Source organism: Rhinolophus sinicus, chromosome 2 (assembly GCF_057876585.1).
Source record: "Rhinolophus sinicus isolate RSI-liver-muscle chromosome 2, RSI-T2T, whole genome shotgun sequence".
Lineage (NCBI taxonomy): Eukaryota > Metazoa > Chordata > Mammalia > Chiroptera > Rhinolophidae > Rhinolophus > Rhinolophus sinicus.
The window spans coordinates 72,109,244-72,125,847 of record NC_142502.1 but is presented as its reverse complement, the minus strand read 5'-3'; the positions used below and the strand labels follow the sequence as shown (position 1 = coordinate 72,125,847).

The window sequence follows — 16,604 nt, the reverse complement described above, 5'->3', positions numbered from 1 at the left end:
ATACAACTGCCTTGTTTTATTTTAATGGACATGGAGAAGCTGGCTGAAAACATTGCTCAGAACCAAATATGTCACCAAATCAGCTCATTTGAAAGATAAATAAGAGCTCTGAAAGCGGGAAGCTCTGTATGGCTATAAGAGGGGATTATTTATGTTCTATTAAAATGGTGATGTATTTTTTAAAAAGGTACCATTAGTAATACTTTTCTAACTCAGTGGTTCCTAATCATTTTGCATCTCAAACTTTTTGAAAATCTAATGAAAATCACAGACTCTTTCACGCAGCAGTACACTAAGCAGAAACTTTGGCATGTAATATCGGAGAGTGCATGAACCTTCAATGGTCCATGAAATGTTATAATCTAAGTGATCCATGCGTAAGCTTTTCCTATACTCACTAAACTTAAACACAATGTGAAACAGACTGTACTGACTCTACCCAGAGAGAGGAATAACCCCGGAGTGCTGATGACTGCTGAAATCCCAATTAAAAGGTCCTCCATTACACAGGCACTCTAGTTTGCAGCACAAGCAGCTGGAAGTGTCTGCCACCAGTTTTGAGCTTTCATTGTTAAGCATTTCTTTATCTCCTGGTAACCAAAGCCAACTACACAATACCTAGAGCCATCAAAAAGTTGTTTCTTATAATTACAATGAAAAAGCTCATTGAGATATAATACCACTTTCACAAGCACAACTGCCATCAAACCATCTGTTAAAGATGAACTCTGGGTGTATCTAAAAGTTATCAGGAAATCTTAAGAATTAAAAACATATATTGAAAGTATGAATTTAGTATACTAAATTACCGGCTTTCACTAGCCTTTTTTCCCTCGACTTCTTTTTCTCTTTACTGCACGTTATGTTTATGTAAAGCTGTCAGTCTACTCATATGTATCAATTTTTATCTCTAACCACTACCCTTACCGGGAAAGTCCTGAGGTCAAGAAGGCAACTGAAATTGCTAAGAGATGTCACATGGTAAGAAAATAGCAGACGTGGATACTGCCTGATGTTAAGGCACAGGCTGTGACATTTGACAAGATGTACAGACAGCTGAGCACTAATGGGGAAGCTTTTGAGCCTCTGCTGATGGAGTTACTGGACAGGAATTAAAAGTTCCAGGCCATGGTCTGATCCCACCGCTAGCTTACTGGATGAGGTTAGTCAAATCATTTAAATTCTCTACACCTGTGCTGCCCACTATGCGAGCACTAGCTACATGTGGCTATTGAAATGTGGCAAGTCCAAACTAAGATACACTGTCAGTGTAAAATTAATACACACTGGATTTCAAAGAATTATGATGAAAAAAGTGAACTATCTCTTTAAAAATTATACTGATGCATGTTGAAATAATAATCTTTTAGATATATTGGGTTCAACAAAACACATTTTTAAAATTAACTTGATCTGTCTCTTTTTACCTTTTGTATTGTGGCTACTAGAACATTTGGAATTACATATGTGGCTCCCATTATATTTCTCTGGAATCCTGCTGGCTCTAGACCTCGATTTCTTAACTACTATTTAACTAGGATATTATGGGCTGAGTGCAGTGTCAGGCACTGGAGATACAAAATTGAACAAAATAAATATGTCTCTGCCTACATTAGTAGGGAGCGAGGAGAAAGTAGAATAGATTTCTTTAAAAAAAAAGACCAAGAGGCAAACATAATTGAGTTGAATGCTATGGAAGTACCATGAGAGGGAGAGAAACTGAAGTCCCTCAAAGAGGCAACAGAATGGAGCAGGGAAGGAGGGGCAAGGCAGGTTGCTCTGCATCTCCCTACCTTTCCACTGTGGAAGTCTGCCCTTCCTCTGAAATCCAACAGCATACAATCTGAGTGCCATATACCTCACCTTCCTTACATGATCCCATGTATTCTTAATTCATTGTCTTATCTCCACAATGAAATCATAAACTATCGAGAGCAAAGATACTTATATTTTGTTACCCCTGATAGTCATTTACCTATAGTGAGATGTCAAAAAATATTTGATAACTAATGCAACTTTTCCAGAGAAAATATCCAACCTACACCACGAGTGTACTTTCTTCCCCCCACCCCACCCCACCCCACCCCACCCCACCCTACCCCACACACCTACCAGTTAAGCATCTAGAAGATGAATTAGTGACAGTGGCTGGTAGAATAACAGGAGGATAGAAAATATTATAAAAGAAATGGACATAAAAGTAGAAGAGGGGAAGAAAATAAGTGAAAAACAATCTATCAATCCAAACATATTAAACACTGACAAAAAAAAATAGCATTAAGAAACAAAATGACCCAGTAAGGTTACTTATGCGTGCATGTAGTATTGTTTCTCAACTACCAATTAAGCATTTGCACAACTCACGGGTAGTTTCTTGAGCAGTCACTGGGGGAGATTCTCCTTCATCATACACGGCAGAAACACTGACTGTGTACAGGGTTTGTGAGACGAGCTCTTTGAGATGCATGTTGGTCCGTGACTTGTCCACTTCTACCTAAAACAGAGCAGTGGAACTATTTTTACAAAGGGTTTAGTTGTGACATCTGTCTGTTGTTTATTGTACCTCTCAACACAAGATGGCACCAGAAATAAGCAATGTTTTCCAATTTGCATAGAGTCCAGGAACTGAAGACAGTTTATATGTTTCTGAACAGGAAAAAAAAAGTATGTACTAGAGCCATACGGGGCACTATTGTTTGGTAAATGATGACTGCCTCTGGATTCAAACAACTTAATCGTTTTTCACCTGTTTTCCCCCTTTGTAGCACTGCCGTATTCTTTTCAGAAATGCTCTCCTGTGCATTATCTCATTTGCTATTCACAAGAACCCTGTGAGACCCACTAGTCATTGTACCTGTTTTGAAATTTAAACCCAGAATAAAATGAATGTGTACACATGTATAAATTATCTTTTGTATAATCCAAATGACCAACATAGTCAGTAACTGGGTGCTTAGAGGAACTATTTCTATATTCTAAAAATGCCCCTAAGATGATATTAATGACCCCCAAACATACACAAGTTTTAAACCCATTCACTGGTGAAGCCCCTCAATTTACTCTCACTTTGAATTAGGTTGTAATGGAAACAACTCTCCACCCCAGTATCATCTCACAAATATTCACTGTTGAAGGGACATTCCTCTAACAACATATTCGTCCCTTCTTTCTGTCCCTTTCAACTATCCTATCTTCCTATTATCTGACAAACTCCTCCACATCCCCTTGCTAGCTTTTATTTTTAGAAACATAATTGATATTTTTTAATAATTCATGGACTGCAGAGCATCATATAAAGCGTCTGGATGAAAAGAAAATACCATCTAGATTCTACACCTAAGGGATGATGTTTTTGAGATTATTATCATACAGCAAAACATTTTTAAACTAAATTCAAGACAGTCCAATATATTATTGATATTCAAAAAATGCTTTATGAATATAACAAAGTTTCAACACTATATTAATAAACTGACAGCATTCAAAACATGCTATCAACTATACGTGTTTAGTTTCTTTTTGTATTAAACCTACAGGAAAATGAATAATTTCAAACTCACTCTAATCTCCAACCTACCTCTTTGATACCCTCTTCTGGTGCTCTGTAGCGAACAATATATTTACGAACTTTTCCAGGTGCAGGATCCCAAATGACATTCATGGTGCTATGGGTTACATCCCTGAGTTTCAAATCTTGAGGTTTGGGTAAAGGCACTGGAGATGCATGAGAAATTAGGTCCAGATGTGATTCTCAACCACAAAGCTCTAAAGAATCCACACAAACTTTCAAGAAGTTGTTTGGAGAAAACTTAAAGGTGTGCAGCAAATAACTAAAAAAAAATGGTTATGATGATAAAAGTACTATGATTCTACCAGGTAAAGTCTACCAGTTGACTTTAAAAAGCCAAGAAGGTTTTTTAAAAATAGGATAAATTAAAATTTTTATGACAACTCTACTTCTCATTTATGTTAACTTCTTTCACTCTATTTACATATGCTCTTACTTGCTATTGAGCTATAATAAATCATAATCTACCATAAATGTATTACTCATGTTTCTTTACCATATATTTAAATTGGTTAAGACAGTAAACAAAATCAATAGAGGTAAGTGTCCCTAAGAATATGATTGGGGAAAAAATGGTTATGAGAGTGAAGAATGAAGATCGACAAAATTTAACCATCCAATAAGTCTATAAGAAAATTTACAGAAGCCTAAATGGTTAGAAGATAATAAAAATGTGTTGGTCAGTAGATGATTGGATAAAGAACATGTGGTACATATATACAATGGAACATTATTCAGCCATAATAAAAGCTGAAATACTACCATTTGCAACAACGTGGATGGATCTTGAGATTATCATGCTGAGCAAAATAAGACAGACAGAAAATATTGAGAAACATATGATGTCACTCATACGTGGGATATAAAACTGAAGGCAACAAATGAACAAGACAAACAAACAAAAACTCATAGACACAGAAAACAGTTTAGTGGTTACCAGAGGGTGAGTGGCAGAAGGATGTTATAGGAGGATAAGGAGGGTCAAATATGTGGTGATGGAAGGGGATTTCACTTTAGGTGGAGAACTGACTCTGGGTGGTAAGCATACATTACAATATATAAGTGATGTATTACGGAATTGTACACTTGAAACCTATATAATTTTACTAACCAATGTTACCCCAATAAATTTAACAACAAAAAAGAAGAAAATAAAAATCATAAATTTTTAACAAGCCAAACAAAGCTTTACCTAAAAAAGAACAGAGAGAAGGATAACTAATGAAGAGGTTTTCTTTTGTTGCATGAGATACATTTCACTCTTTCTAGCTGCCCATTTGACCAATTTCCTTTGTCTCTCATTTCAACTCTGTACATCTGTCTTTCTGAGTCTCTCTCTCTAACTCCATGTTTCTGCACCTCCATCCCTTCAATGTTTTCATCTCTCTGCATCTCTCTGTGTTTCCTTCCTCCTCTGTTGCAGTCCAGCCCTATATCCAAATCCGTAACCACATTTTATCTTTCATCCCACTATGGATCTTCTCTCCCAGCACTCTCAGAACACGTCTCCATCCCTGGATGGCTCCGCACTCTTTCCACCTGCCACTAGCCAACAATGCCAGACAGGTTCTAACATATAAAAGATGATTATTTGTTGTTCATGAATTTATACTGTTCCACCTTGCAGCGTTCTTTCTCTTTTCTGCCCCATCATGCTTCTGTCTCAGTCCCCTTTCCCCCTTGAAGATTTCTGCCAACTTCTTCATTTCCTTAGAATTGTGAGCTGAGACTCACCAAATTTAAGGCAAGTCATCTATCTCAGCATGCCCACCTCAACAGCATGAGACCAAACTACCAGCTAGGAAAGGCAAGTATCCTAAGTGCAGTCATTGTCACTTTTTAAGCAAAAATACCTAAATGCTAGTGAAACAAACAGGAAACACAAAGGGGGCTGATCAACACACACAAGAGACATGCAAACCACAAAGGAATCCATAAACTTTACCCTGCTTTGTATTATTTATCGGTGCTTTCCCAACGCTTAGCATCGTGACTGGAGTATAATAGTTGATCAATATGTTTTTGAATTGACTTAACTGATTGATTCATTTAATTGAAACAGACTTATTCATATGTGCTATAGAGTTACTATTTCAACAGGAACTTGGAACATCTTGATCTTAAACCTAATATTTTCCTCCAAAATCACACTCAGCCAACTTCCCTTCTCACCAATGCTGTATACCCTACATCAATGCTGGAGATCCCTCCAACAAGATCAGTTGTTAAATGTGCCACTATTTTATGTTCTATGCCCTGATTGACATCTGGCCAAGAACAGTTGTAGGATAACATGGATTGTAAGATACCTCTCAATATCAGGCATGTTAAATGTGGAAAAAAAAAATGCAAATCCTAAAATCAATTTAAGGTGCTGTCATAAGTCTAGAATTAATCTTAATTCTCAAATTTGATTGCTATAAGTAACCCTGCAACTTATGCACATATTATCAAATCATTGTTAGCATCATTAGGTAAAAGAAAAGTTCCAATAATGTTATGTTTGTAGCAACAAGGAAAGAAAGAAAGCTTGCGATGTCTTACAGGTGACTTCCCGAGCAGTGACAGGGTCACTAGTGATGTCATGCAGGGCGGCCTGGACCTTGACTATATACTCAGTGTTGGGAAAGAGGTCAGTCAGCTGCACGTCGTTCACCGTGGGCCCCACACGCATCTGCATATGGACAAGCGAAGAGGAAATGAGATGTTCAAATCAAATGTTTCCAGTAATTAGGGACAGCCAATTACAGCCCACTTGTAACCACTAGATTATAACACGAATTTTATTTATCATTTCTCTGAACTGCATTTCCTTTTTCATGCCAATGTTTTCTAAAATGTGTCACAGGTCACAAATCTAATTTCCTATTTTTCTGTTTTGTGTATAAATGTATAAATGAGTTCATAATAACTACATTTTAATGAGGACGCTAAACTGTAAAGTCTCTGGAAGATCCAAGGAAAAAGAAACAAATGTCTCCCACCTCTTTGGGTTTTGTCGGTTTTGTGGCATTGATGGGTTCATATGACAAGGTGTAGCCAGTAGCCCCTCCCACTGGCTGCCACTGCACGTGCATGGTGGTAGGGCCAATGTCATAAATATTCAGGCTGACTACAGGGACAGGCACTGTTGGAATATAAAAGCAGATATCAGTCTAATTCTTTTCATTCTACTCATTTTTTAATTGTTGTTTTCTACTTAGTTATTTATATTTGTATATGCTGAATAGAGAAGAGGTTGCTGTGAAAAATCAGTGAGAGTTACTATAATCCTTTCCTCTTCCTGCAAAAACCCAAGCCCATTGTTTGTTGCTACCTCATATTCAGGGCTGTATGTTACAACTATTTGATAGGGAGAAAAAGTTTAAATTTCAAATGAGATTCCAGTGAGTCTATATGGAAGCCAAAATACATACCCACTTCCTGAGATTTCAATCTCTTTTTCTGAAACATCTCTATTTGACTATTTTCATTCTTCAATCACAGAATTTCATAGATAAGTAATCAACACAGTATTTTATTTCCTCTTTCTTTTAAAAATGTTTTTAACTGAGAGTGCCACACATAAATATCTGGAACGTAGGCAATTTACGGGCTTTCTGCAGTCAAGCCCATGTGACAGAGTAAAAGGTTGGTTTGCAGCCTCCTTTTCACTCAACACCCATATAGCTTTCTATTTTCTGTCCAGAAATCGAGTTTAAAGGTTTAAGGAATTATCAGCTGAATCCTGCCTATTATGAAATACTTTATTTCCCACCTTCCCACCTCCTGTTGTCTAATATGAAGGGAAATGAGAGAAGAGATAAAGACCTGAGGAACTGAGCAGTAAGTAGGATCAATTCTTGCCTTGGAGAGAATGATACTCACTCCTTTCTCTTATAAGTGGCCTCCTTTCCTCCTGGAGCCCAGCCAAGAACATAGGAGAAGGAAAGAGTATTTTCATAGGGCCTCAGAAATACTACCGGGGATAGAAGCGAGGAACATCTCTCCTAAAAGCTCTATTCAAAGTCAAAGCCGTAGAACTTCTCTAGTAAAGACCAGAGGTCCAAGGCCAGAAAAATATGGGAAACCTCATTTACAGCAGAAAGATCTGGCCATCAACAGAACTGAAATAGATCATCTCTGCACAGCTCCTCTTCCTAATCTTAGTTCCACTCCCCACATGGCACTTTTCCTTAAGACATGAATAACTCTATGAAAAGTACTTTTCTCTCTAAGTTATCTGTGGCTATGACGACTCATTCCACCAGTGGGGTCCCATGATGATGGCAGGAATAGCCAGTAAGAGCAGAAAACCATTGAGTATTTATTGAGCACCTGCACAAAGAATGCATTCGGTAAATATTTGTTGAGTGAGTATTGAATAAATGAATGATTTGGGAGACTGACAAAATCCCACATGGGCTGTCATCTCTTTATCTTAAAAAACAAAACAAGAAGACTTTGTTTTAATCTTGACTTACAGGTTTTTTCTGTGCCCTTCAGAGGCTCGCTATATTCATCTTCTACCACAGAATACACATTCACATCATATTCAGTTTCAGGCTTCAGATTTTTCAGTACTGTGCTACTTTCCAGTCGGCTCACATAAAACTAAGGGAGGAATATTTAAAAATAATAACAACTTATGTTATAATCACTTTCCCCTTTTCTACTACAATTACCAAGCAGTTAACTACAATGACTTAGAAATTATATTTCAATGAAGCCATTGTCTTTTGTTTTTAGATACTACCAGATTACAGTGAGATCTTGAACAAGTCATATAATTTATTCTCGCAGCTGTTGCTTCCTTATTTGTAAAAGGAGTGGGTAAAACTAGATCATCTTCTTCTTCCCTTACAACTTTATGATTCTACTATGAACTAATGAACAAATCAAGCATCCTATAATTAAGTTTTAATTAAAAATCATATTGGTATTCTTCAATTCTTAGAAACCATAAGAATCCAAGCAAAGTGCTTTGCCTTTAATTAAGACCAAATGGAAGTGCTTGCCTAGCAAGGAATAAAAAGCATATTGTTGACTCAGTTCTGTAGTGCTCTGTATCCCTCTTGCTCTCTTAACCCAACATTTTTCTCAGAGCCCTAATGAGGAGGACCCAATCTCAACATCAAGAAGGAGTGGGTTGTAGGTTGTCTACTCACTTCTTGGCGTTTCCCTCCAGAAACTGGGTAGTATTCCACTTTATATCTATCCACACTGTCAGTAGGAGGTGTCCAGCTCACTCTAAAAGAACGATGGGTTCTCTCAGAAATAACTAGGTTAGAAGGTGCTTCCAAGTCACCTACATATGGAAATAAAGTACATACACTTTTTTCATTATTACATCAAGGTGATGAAGTTTGAAATTACATTGAAACAGTATTACTTTCCATATTAAGATTGTACACACATTCTTTCACACATGAAGTCACTGCAGTAAATCAGTATAGTGGCCCATTGCCCATAAGACCTCTCTGAATGGGTGGCCAAAGGGTTTTTCAGCCTCAGAAAATTCAAACCTGAGTTCATTGTATTTCATTAAAACTTGATCCCATTCTTTCTTATGGGACCACCAGTTTACCAGTCACCTAGACTCAAAACCTCTGAATCATTATTTGGATACTTTCTCTTCTCTCTTGCTTGTAATCAATTTATAATCTAATAAATGTAATAATTTATAATCAATGTAAATACTAATTAATAATCAATAAATAAGGATTTGGGACCTGACAATTCCACTGTCTCTATCACTGCTGGCACCACCTAAGTTCACTGCACTAATTATCATTTTGATTATTTATATTCATAGCTTATCTCCCTAACTATAGTTTGCACCCTGTGAGAACAGAATTGGCACCTTATTCATGATAAGTTCCCCTACAGAATCTAGGTCAGTGGTAAGAGAAGCTAACCACTTTTGTACTCGAGGGAGAGGAAAAACAAATAAGTTTTTAAAAATTTGGTAGTATCATACTGTCTGTGATTGTGCTCTCTGTAGGTAGAGATAGGTGAAATGACTAACACAGAAGACCTAGAATAAATATCAATGAAAATGAAATTATTAAGTTCAGTATGACCACTAGAAAGATGTCCAAATAAAAATGGAAAGAAAATTAATCCAGTGACTCGACAAGCATGGCAAATCATTCTCATATAAATTCTTCCTACTTTCTTTGTAAGCCAAAGTTGGGGAAAGGATTTCCATTCTTAGTATCCTAACCTTTATTATACTTGGGTCATAATCAAACCTACAAAATTATCAAGCAATTTAACTGTCTGGGAAACCAGAATGAATGCAACTATTACATAGCTGATGAAAAATAAAAAAATAAAGGAAAATAAATAAAAGATGTTTTCATCCCCACTCAAAGTTCTCTCCAACTAAATAAAACTACAACTCTCTCAGCTAATCCAGAGCCAGAAGCCTACAAATTCTGGCTTCCTGGCTGGCCTATTTCTCTAGGGAAAAGGTCAGTCTGTTGTTCAAAATCCAAAAAAGAAAATCTGCAAAAGTTTGGAGAGAGAAACTCAAGAAGGAGCAGTCAAATAAATGCATCCCCAGTACGCAAAGCATGTGAAACATTTCTACCACATTATTTGTTAAGTTCATTCCAATTTTTCCAAAACCAGAATAAATTAAGAAAAGACAGTCTTTTCCATAATCTATAAGTACTTAAAAGAAACTTTTATCATATTATAATGATAATTAAATTTTGTCATTAATTTTCAAAAACCTTTCATTTTGGTGCTTACGGTGTTTTGTCCTCTTATTTTTATAGATAGTAACCATGCTGTACTACCCTTTGTCGCTACAAATTCAGTTCCATCATTTTATTTCTAAATTTTAATTACTTATCAGTAGCTACTTTTTTCAAAGACCTCTAAAAAACATCTTTAACCATCTGACTCTGAGTAAGTAATTTAACTTCCCTAAATCTCAGTTTCCTCACAGGTGAAGAAGATTGTGTCATTTCTAAAAGTCTAAACTCTAAAATTGTAATTTCTCTGAATATTTAAGGGTTACAAGTGCAAAGTATTAAATTTGGTCATCTATAGTTGAGACAAAACAAATCAGATATAAGACCCCTCTTTCGGGGCCGGCCCGGTGGCTCAGGCAGGAAGATCTCCATGCTCCTAACTCCAAAGGCTGCCGGTTCCATTCCCATATGGGCCACTGGGGCTCTCAACCACAAGGTTGCCAGTTCAATTCCTGGAGTCCTGCAAGGGATGGTGGGCTCCGCCCCCTGCAACTAAGATTGAACACGGCACCTTGAGCTGAGCTGCCACTGAGCTCCTGGATGGCTCAGATGGTTGGAGTGCAGGCTCTCAACCACAAGGTTACCAGTTTGATTCCTTGAATCCCACAAGGGATGGTGGGCTATGCCCCTGCAACTAGCAACGGCAACTGGACCTGGAGCTGAGCTGCACCCTCCACAACTAAGACTGAAAGGACAACAACTTGAAGCTGAACGGCACCCTCCACAACTAAGATTGAAAGAACAACTAAGATTGACTTGGAAAAAAGTCCTGGAAGTACACACTGTTCCCCAATACAGTTCTGTTCCCCTTCCCCAATAAAATCTTTAAAAAAAAAAAAAAAAAAAAAAAAAAAACCCTCTTTCATTCCTAATCACAAAAAAAAGTTAACAAACTTTAGAAAACAAAAGTCTAATAGGCTTTATAGTCTAAGAGGCTTTATACGAGTGAATATATATATATATATATATATATATATATATATATATATATATATAGAAAAGCATCTCTCTTTCTCTTCTCCAGCCTCCATTTATACGTGCGTGTGTGCATGCGTGCGTGTGTGCGTGTGTGTGTGTGAGTGAGTGTGGTGTGCAGGCACATATAAACTAAAAGTATCCTCCAATAAGCTAGAAGTCATTTCTAGTTTGATGCCATCAGAAAAAAAAATCAGGGACTAAACCAATAATTCTCAGTTAGGGGCAGTATTCTCCACAGCAGACATTTGGAAAATTCTGAAGATATTTTTAGTTGTCATAAATCAGGGGATGCTACTGGCATCCAGTGGGCAGATCCCAAGAATGCTACTAAACATCCCACAGTGCACAAAAGAGTCACCTCCCCCATCCAAAAAAGAATGATCTGGCCCAAAATATCAACAGTGCTGAGGGTGAACATTCTGGGCTACCCTTACCTGGACCTTTGACACTGTTGCACAAGTTAAGGGTGAGGTCACCCACAATCTTGGCTAGTGACTCAAAGTCTGCCACGTTGTATGCATGGATTTCATCAGGATCCGTTGCAATCACCTTTAATTCAATCTCATCAGCGTTTTTAATACCTCAGAAAAATGGATATATAGAAATTAAAAGCACTTCTCAGAAGAAAAACAATGGAATGAAGCAAATATTTTACGGGCTACCCTTATATGTTCAATGTTAGCTAGAACACATGATTTTCCTCAATAATAAAATGATTACCTATCTTTACTTACAAAATAGAAACAAATAAAAAATAATATAAACCAAAGGCTACTTTGAATTGTCTTCTTCTATATGCTTCTAGCACCAATTTCCCACCAAAAAGTGTCTCTTCAGTGTTCTTTCTGGAAAGTAAAATAATGGATATCAAAAATGAACATGGTGCCATGGGAAACCAAACAGGAATTTTCCTGAATCCTACTAATAGCAAATTTGCCCTCTTGATCCATTACCTTCTTCCAAGAAGACATGTCATTTTGTCTCATTACAAGGAAAAAAGGAGAAAATGAATTAACTTTCTGGCATATCATGTTGACAAATTATGTGATAGGAAAAATTTGGTTTTTTTTCACACTTCAGAAAATATTTTTAACTACAAAACTATCCTCACCTTTTGTAATGCAGGGAACATTACTAGCCTTTTCAGTACTTACCAATAGCAAACAGCTCTACGCTTTCATCCTTAAGTTTCCTCGAAGGCCCCTCAACATCATCCTGTGACTTTCCATCAGTGATAAGAACACCAATTTTTCGAGCTCTAGACCTCATGCCAGCTTGGGTTCTGAAGCTCTGTTGGCGAAGGAAATTCAAAGCCATGCCTAGGGGATTTTTAAAAGAGAATCAATCACATCAGTATTTAGCTACAAAGTTTGACCAAAAGCAGGAAATGAAATTGCACCAGACCATCCTTCCTCACCTGTGAGAGTATTGCCTCCCTTGTATGGTAAGTTTGCCACAGCTTGCAGCAAGCTCTTCTTGTCTTTATGAGTATTTAACTGCCACTCCGTTCTGGGGTCCCCGCTATACTGAACAAGGCCTAAAGTAACACCATTGGCATTAGCGTATATAAAAGAGCATAATAAAAATGTCTAAATGTCTTCAATGTTGTCAGACCTACCAATTTGTACTCTGTTAGGGCCAATATCAAAGATTTCCACAATACGAGAAATGAAATTCCTCACTGTTCTAAAATTTGCCCGGCCGATGCTCCATGATCCATCCACCAGCAACACAATGTCTGCTTCAGCTCTGGTGATGCACTCCATCCCTGACATGACAATTGTGAGACAGGGCAGAGTAAGCAGCAAGTTCTTAGCAGTGTTACTTCCTAGCCATGCCTCTGCCATCCCTAGATGCTCACTGTTGCCTAACTATTTGAGTTCTGTAGCTTTGGACTTCAAGACTCTGAAAATATGTCCATATGATTTGTTAATCTCAAATAACAGTCATAAATATCATCAATTCCTCCAATGATTATTTCAGTGGCAAATCTTTCCTTCATCTTTGACTAAATTTCCTGGCCACAGTCATAGACCCTGAAGAGTTAAATAAAACCATCACTATAAGTTTGAATCGGCTCACAAACCCAAGGGCTGAAATAAATAAGTGAGAATGTACAGCCATCTAACTATAAGGCATTAATAATTTTAATAAAATTTTAATGTGATCTAACAACTAGATTTGTGGGTTTGTTTGTTTTTTTTGTAATATTCAGTGGTCATTAGCAGACAAGTATGAGAGGAACTGATAAAATGTGTAAGCTAGAAAAGGTTTTAGTGAGCCAAAAATATCTTTTAAAATAATTAAACTCCTGGGTAACTATTACATAAATTATGAAGGATCAGACACATGACTCTTAAAATTAGACCCTTTCAAAGTAAAAATGCATGTTTTAAAACCTGATAGCTATTATATTATTTAGTTATAAACTACTTAATCATCTATTGTGTATAACAATTATGTAAATACAGATGGTGAAGTCTGCACATTTAAAAATCAAGAGAGAAGGAAGACAATTTGGAAAAAGTATGCAAACAAATATACAAATTGAGAGCTATAGAGACAACAAGCACAAACATTGACACAAAGCTAGGGTGCTTTGGAAAGAGAGAACAATCCCAATATCCTCAGTGCACAGGCTACAAAATAAAAATATAAGTCAGTTAATATCATCATAGGAGAAACAATAAAACATTAATGCAAAACAGCAAGATTTGACACTTTATTTTATCTACATCCATATTTTCAAATGCTGCATTTCCCAGAAGCGTATGTTACCAGTTATGAATTTTCCAAGCTGTTGCCATGCTAGCATTTGATCTTTATGTTACAAAAAAAAGAAATTCATGGAGAAAAATTATGTGATGCTCATCACACAACAAAGGCATCATTCGTGTATTACATATTAAATCAGGATTGAGGATTCCCAGATACTGCTCCAAACACCTAAGTCTTTGCAAGCCTGCTCTTGCTCTGCCTACACCTACTCTTTTTTAGCAATTAGTAATGGAAAACATTTAGAAATAAATTCTATCCACAACTTAAACTTGTAAAAATGTTCAAAACTAGCTTCGTGTACATCAAAGTTGTAATCATAGCAGGAGCAAAAGAACTTAAGATTTATGTCACCATTTTGCTTCCCAAGTTGTGGTTGCCCACCTATTTATGTAATGCAACTCTGCTGCTCAGCCCAAGTAAATTATTTCTGCCATTACTTTAACAAAACAAAACTTCATTTTAGTCATAAAAAAGAGAGAAAATGTATACATATTATCTACCTATTGTAAAAATTCATCTTTAAATAATACAGTACTGTGTAATCAATGCAATGCTGATAAGAAAAGCCTTAAAAATATATTGTCAAAAGTATGCTTAGCTGGATATTTTTAAAAAAATTTAAGCATATAAATTATTTAAATAAATTTTATTAAGTTTTTATAGTCGTTTTTCACTGCATGATTAACCTAACAACTCATATTTAAAGTAGTTTCATAATATTAAGGTCTCCTAGGTAAATGTAACTCAATTTCTTACCAGAAGATAAAATTGGCATTACAGTTGTGTCAGAAAGGGTTGTCATTTCTTGTCCAACAAGTGGTGAACTTTCTCCTCCATCAAACATTCCAAAAACATTCACTTTATACGTGGTACCTGCCCTGAAATGTTAAAATATATAGTCTGTACGTATAATTGGCTCAAATGGTATCATTTTTTGCTTTGTTTTTTGCTTTGTTAATTTATAAACTTTCACACAAAGGAAGTTATAATGTATAACATTACAAGAGAAGAAAAATAAGTTCTGTTTCATTGTAGTTTAAGCTTACAAGTGAGGCATTAAGGGAAACTAGCCAGCAAGCATTCTAGAGAATACTAGGGCTTCACAGAGCCAGTTTCTGTCTTGACTTTCCATCAGATGCAGAATCGTCTCCATGTCACTGAGCATGTCAGGGAAAGATCAGGCTCTTTATTCTTACTGCTGCTAAGCAATGGTCTATAAGAAAATAATGTAAATGTTGTACCTTGCAAGGTAACATAAAGCTTTGAGCACAATGCTCGGCACATGGTAGGTTCAACAAATTTCATCCTCCTTATTCTGATAAAAGTAAATAGCAAGCATTTATACAGATTTCAATATCATTAAACGAATGGTTGAAACAAACGAACTGTCCAAAAGGCATTGCACAGTAAGCCATTCTTTTTACTGTAATGAATGTAGGGTGCTGTTCAAACTCAAATTTCCTTGTTTTCCACTGCACAGCCTGAAGCAAGACTTTTAATCAGCCCACCCTTCCCCAATCCTGCCAGCTGGCACCAAGCACAAAGTTCTGCCTTTTCTCTCCCATGGCCCACCCTGGAAGAGGATTCACACTTGGAATCCTAGCGTGAGTCACCTGGGCCTTTCCAGAAGGCATAGGATACCCCACAATTCCACAGGGCTGGCTAGGAACAAGCTGCTTTTGGTAAAATCATGTAATATGGATGTTAATTTTTTTAAGTCAGGGTGTTATTGAAAAAAATGACATTCCTGACCACTTAATAACAAAAATCTTTAAAACATTTTTTAAAAATCTGCATAGGCCTAAATTCTGATGCTAGATTCTGAATCCTTAACTTTAGCAGCATTAAGAATAAGAAGGCAACTTCAACTGATTTTAAAAACTCTGCTGGCAAACAGACACATAACTGATTATTTGTGTAAGGCCTATTGATTCACATAAGTTAGTCAATCTTTAAACACAAACCAAATATAGTTCGTTCCTACCTAAGTTCCTCCAAAACAACTGTATTGTCATATGGTCCAACCACTAACTCCCCCAGTCTTCTGTCATCCCCTGTAGGGTGGAATGTAACTTTATAACCCTTCACTTCCCCAGGGGCAGGCTCCCAAGTCACTCGGAAGCTTGACATGGTTGGGTCAGATGTTTTGAGGTTTCTGGGTGACTTAAATCGAGAAGCTGTAAGATAAAAAGATGTTAAAGTATTATCCATAAGATTACGCTTTGGGTTTTGTTTTTTATTAGCCCCTACAATAATAAATTAGAAATATCTAAGTCACATACATGAGAATCATCACAAACATAACACTTCAAAATGTGTATTTATAAAAAGATTAAGTCTGGTAGCACGACATATATTACCCAATAAAAATCCTGATTAGTAGAATGCTACCCAAGTGGAGGTGTAAATAATTCTCACAGTTCAGAAGATTAGATTAGCATTAGAATATTAATATGTACAATCATTTTACCAGGAACTAGACTGGCAAAAATAATATGCTAATTAGGCATCCTATTTAATTATTCTAATTTAATTTA

General features: G+C 36.5%; 1 protein-coding gene across 3 annotated transcripts in view; it reads right to left on the bottom strand.

The window, feature by feature from the left end:
* Positions 1–16,604, bottom strand: part of COL12A1 (collagen type XII alpha 1 chain) — a 113,465-nt gene that overhangs the window by 52,540 nt on the left and 44,321 nt on the right. For 2 of the 3 annotated variants that reach the window (XM_088795601.1, XM_088795600.1), the window contains exons 16-27: positions 16,052–16,244; positions 14,824–14,945; positions 12,908–13,057; positions 12,707–12,826; positions 12,444–12,608; positions 11,724–11,870; positions 8,716–8,855; positions 8,032–8,161; positions 6,553–6,695; positions 6,113–6,242; positions 3,578–3,714; positions 2,365–2,494 (exon numbers count right to left, since the gene is read on the bottom strand). In XM_088795601.1, coding sequence (XP_088651727.1) covers positions 2,365–2,494; positions 3,578–3,714; positions 6,113–6,242; positions 6,553–6,695; positions 8,032–8,161; positions 8,716–8,855; positions 11,724–11,870; positions 12,444–12,608; positions 12,707–12,826; positions 12,908–13,057; positions 14,824–14,945; positions 16,052–16,244 — 1,707 coding nt within the window. The remainder of the gene's footprint in view (positions 1–2,364; positions 2,495–3,577; positions 3,715–6,112; positions 6,243–6,552; positions 6,696–8,031; positions 8,162–8,715; positions 8,856–11,723; positions 11,871–12,443; positions 12,609–12,706; positions 12,827–12,907; positions 13,058–14,823; positions 14,946–16,051; positions 16,245–16,604) is intronic. The other variant, XM_088795602.1, reaches the window with a different exon arrangement.